This window comes from Limulus polyphemus, unplaced genomic scaffold (assembly GCF_000517525.1).
Source record: "Limulus polyphemus unplaced genomic scaffold, Limulus_polyphemus-2.1.2 Scaffold3332, whole genome shotgun sequence".
NCBI lineage: Eukaryota > Metazoa > Arthropoda > Merostomata > Xiphosura > Limulidae > Limulus > Limulus polyphemus.
This window is the reverse complement of record NW_013668942.1, coordinates 34,618-37,220: the sequence shown is the minus strand read 5'-3', so window position 1 is coordinate 37,220 and position 2,603 is coordinate 34,618. Positions and strand designations below refer to the sequence as shown.

The window sequence follows — 2,603 nt, the reverse complement described above, 5'->3', positions numbered from 1 at the left end:
CTGTTAAAGGTAAAAAAACATCTGCAGAAAGTTTATGATATTTAATTTTAAGATTATGGTATATCACCTCTAGTCTGGAAACTGAAATTGTAATATATTTTTATTGCAGAGTAGTTTTACTACTTTTAAAGACTGATAAATAAGTACAAATCAAACTAATCACATAACTTTTACTTCTTTGTAAGTAAATAGGTGTAATAATTTGAATGAAATACATTATCCGTAACAGTCTGAAACTAAAGTGATACTTGCATTCAAACTAATTTAAATTTCTGCTCCTCCTAAATAACTGAATGTAAAAAAGCTGTTGCTGAAGACTTAGCAATGAAATATATTATCCATAACAGTCTGAAACTAAAGTGATACTTGCATTCAAACTAATTAAAATTTCTGCTCCTCCTAAATAACTGAATGTAAAAAAGCTATTGCTGAAGACTTAGTTTTGTTTTTGGTTGATTGGATGTTGCTGTCATTGGTACCTTTTATACATTATGAAATCGGAAGTTTACATTATTATTAAAAAAGTGGAAATATATGTGTGTATGTGTATAATATATATATATATATATATAGGTTTAATTTAATGTTATGGAGAGAGAAAAAAAACGCAGCCACAAAACATCCAACACTGGGGCACAAATCATAAGGTGGGTCATTGTGTAATGTGCCCTGTTTTTTAGAGGTACTGGTAGAAGTAAAACCAAAATTGTATTTGGAGTACACACTGTCTTTCCAGTTTGTTAGTCTTCCATGGTTAGCTAAGAACCATTTCTAGTGTTGTTGATACACTATCAGTTGCAATCAAGCTTAAGATATTGTGTTGATACAGCATAGACAATAACATGTTCTAAAATGTCTGTAACTAAAAACTTTAAATATAAATGTAATACTTCATTGAAATTTTAATTGAGCCTTACCATATCCCAGTTGGGCCTGCCTGGTTGGGTTCTTGTTTTTAAGCCCGTAATAAGGCATCTCTTCTCCTTTTCGTGCATTAACTCTAAGGCCAGTTGAAGACCTAAAGCCCGAATATCAGTCTTGCAGAGAGCTGAAGTAACGTACATGTGAACATCTAAGAAACGCTCCATGATATCTCCAAATTCAGTTTGTTGAATTTCGAGCTCACTAAGAAGATTGACAAACCATTCAAATGCCTGTTGGTTTCGATTGATCCAAATGAAGTCCACCTGTTGAGGTCATAAAACATTCTCAGTGATATGCCTAAGTCACACGTAATAGTAAACTTATGAACTTAGATTTTACCGTCGTTTTAGATCTGATATTTATTTATTATATCCGATTTTTCTCTGTTGTCTAACAATATCACGTAGTTTGACAATAGTCCTACATAGAGTGATATGGCTTAGGATTTACAGTTTATATGAAACATAACCAGTGTTAGTTATATTGATTTCACTGATTCTCGCTCTCTGGCCTACTATGGTGGGTGTCCATCTAGAAAGAGCATTATTAAGAAATACGATTTTTTAAACTGGCTGTTCAAAACTATATGTTGCCAATTGCCAGGCTTGACAGACAACAGCAATTTAAATAGAATACGGCTGCTATTAGAGTGTCAGCCACACACTGGAGAAGATAAATGGACAGGTTTGTAAAGTGCAGCAGAATTTAGTCAGTGTCTTAATAGTGGTCAGGAATCGACTATCATTAACTTAACTCGGCGAAGGACATTACCAAGACTGTCAATAGTCATACAGCAGTCAACAGCCAGCCAAAAAACAGCTCATCTCAGATGTAGATAGAAAAATACAGCTTCACTGACGCTCAGAGTGCAAGATATTGACAATGAATGGCTAAAGTGTATGATGTTATTTGACAAATGTTACCTTATGTGCTGATGGTAGAGAAAAAATCATACAGACACTTTACCGTTCTTATAGTGTTGTTACAATTATACTTCGAAGAGTGGTGTAATAGCATCAGGAACATTTTCGTGGGGTGGGTTGAGTTCTTTGGTTACTTTACAAAGACAAATAATACACAAAGTGTACTTGAATGTTGTTTCCAATTATCTCCATTCTGAATGGAGGAGATATTTTCCAACAATGATAATGCTGTAAACCATAACGCTCATATTGTCCAGAATTCGTTTGATAATGGCGTCTGTCATCTTCCTTAACCAGAACAGTTGCGGGATCTCAATATGTTTGAGTATCTTCAGAATGAGCATGAGCATTGCATTCGCTATCTTGTGCCAACATATGTGAACCAATTCCACACTACACTGCTCGACAAATGGATTTCAGTTAAATAAGACATCTTTCGTCAGGTCGAATCCTGTTTTATATCAGCGAATGGCAGTTCAATCCAATATTGTAGGTGGGTATTGGTAAAGTGGGTAGTCTCTATATTGTGTTATGAAGAGGCTGTTGAGAAGCACTCAGTTCTCCCATGGAGAAAAAAATTCATAAAATTTGACTTTTTTCTTCATTGTCTAAGTCTCATATCTGGAATATGGAGGTTAAAAAAGATAGATAAGCCCCCAGCGGCTCAGCAGTAAGCGTAAGGGCTTATAACGTTAATATATATATATATATATATATATATATATATATATATATATATATATATATATATAGTAG

At 33.9% G+C, this 2,603-nt stretch overlaps 1 protein-coding gene across 3 annotated transcripts in view; it reads right to left on the bottom strand.

Annotated features, from left to right (window-relative positions):
• LOC106469164 (NADPH oxidase 5-like) overlaps nucleotides 1-2,603 on the bottom strand; it is a 34,076-nt gene that overhangs the window by 2,540 nt on the left and 28,933 nt on the right. For all 3 annotated transcript variants that reach the window (XM_013929628.2, XM_022397591.1, XM_022397589.1), the window contains exon 13: nucleotides 918-1,187. In XM_013929628.2, the coding sequence (XP_013785082.1) occupies nucleotides 918-1,187 (270 nt within the window). The remainder of the gene's footprint in view (nucleotides 1-917; nucleotides 1,188-2,603) is intronic.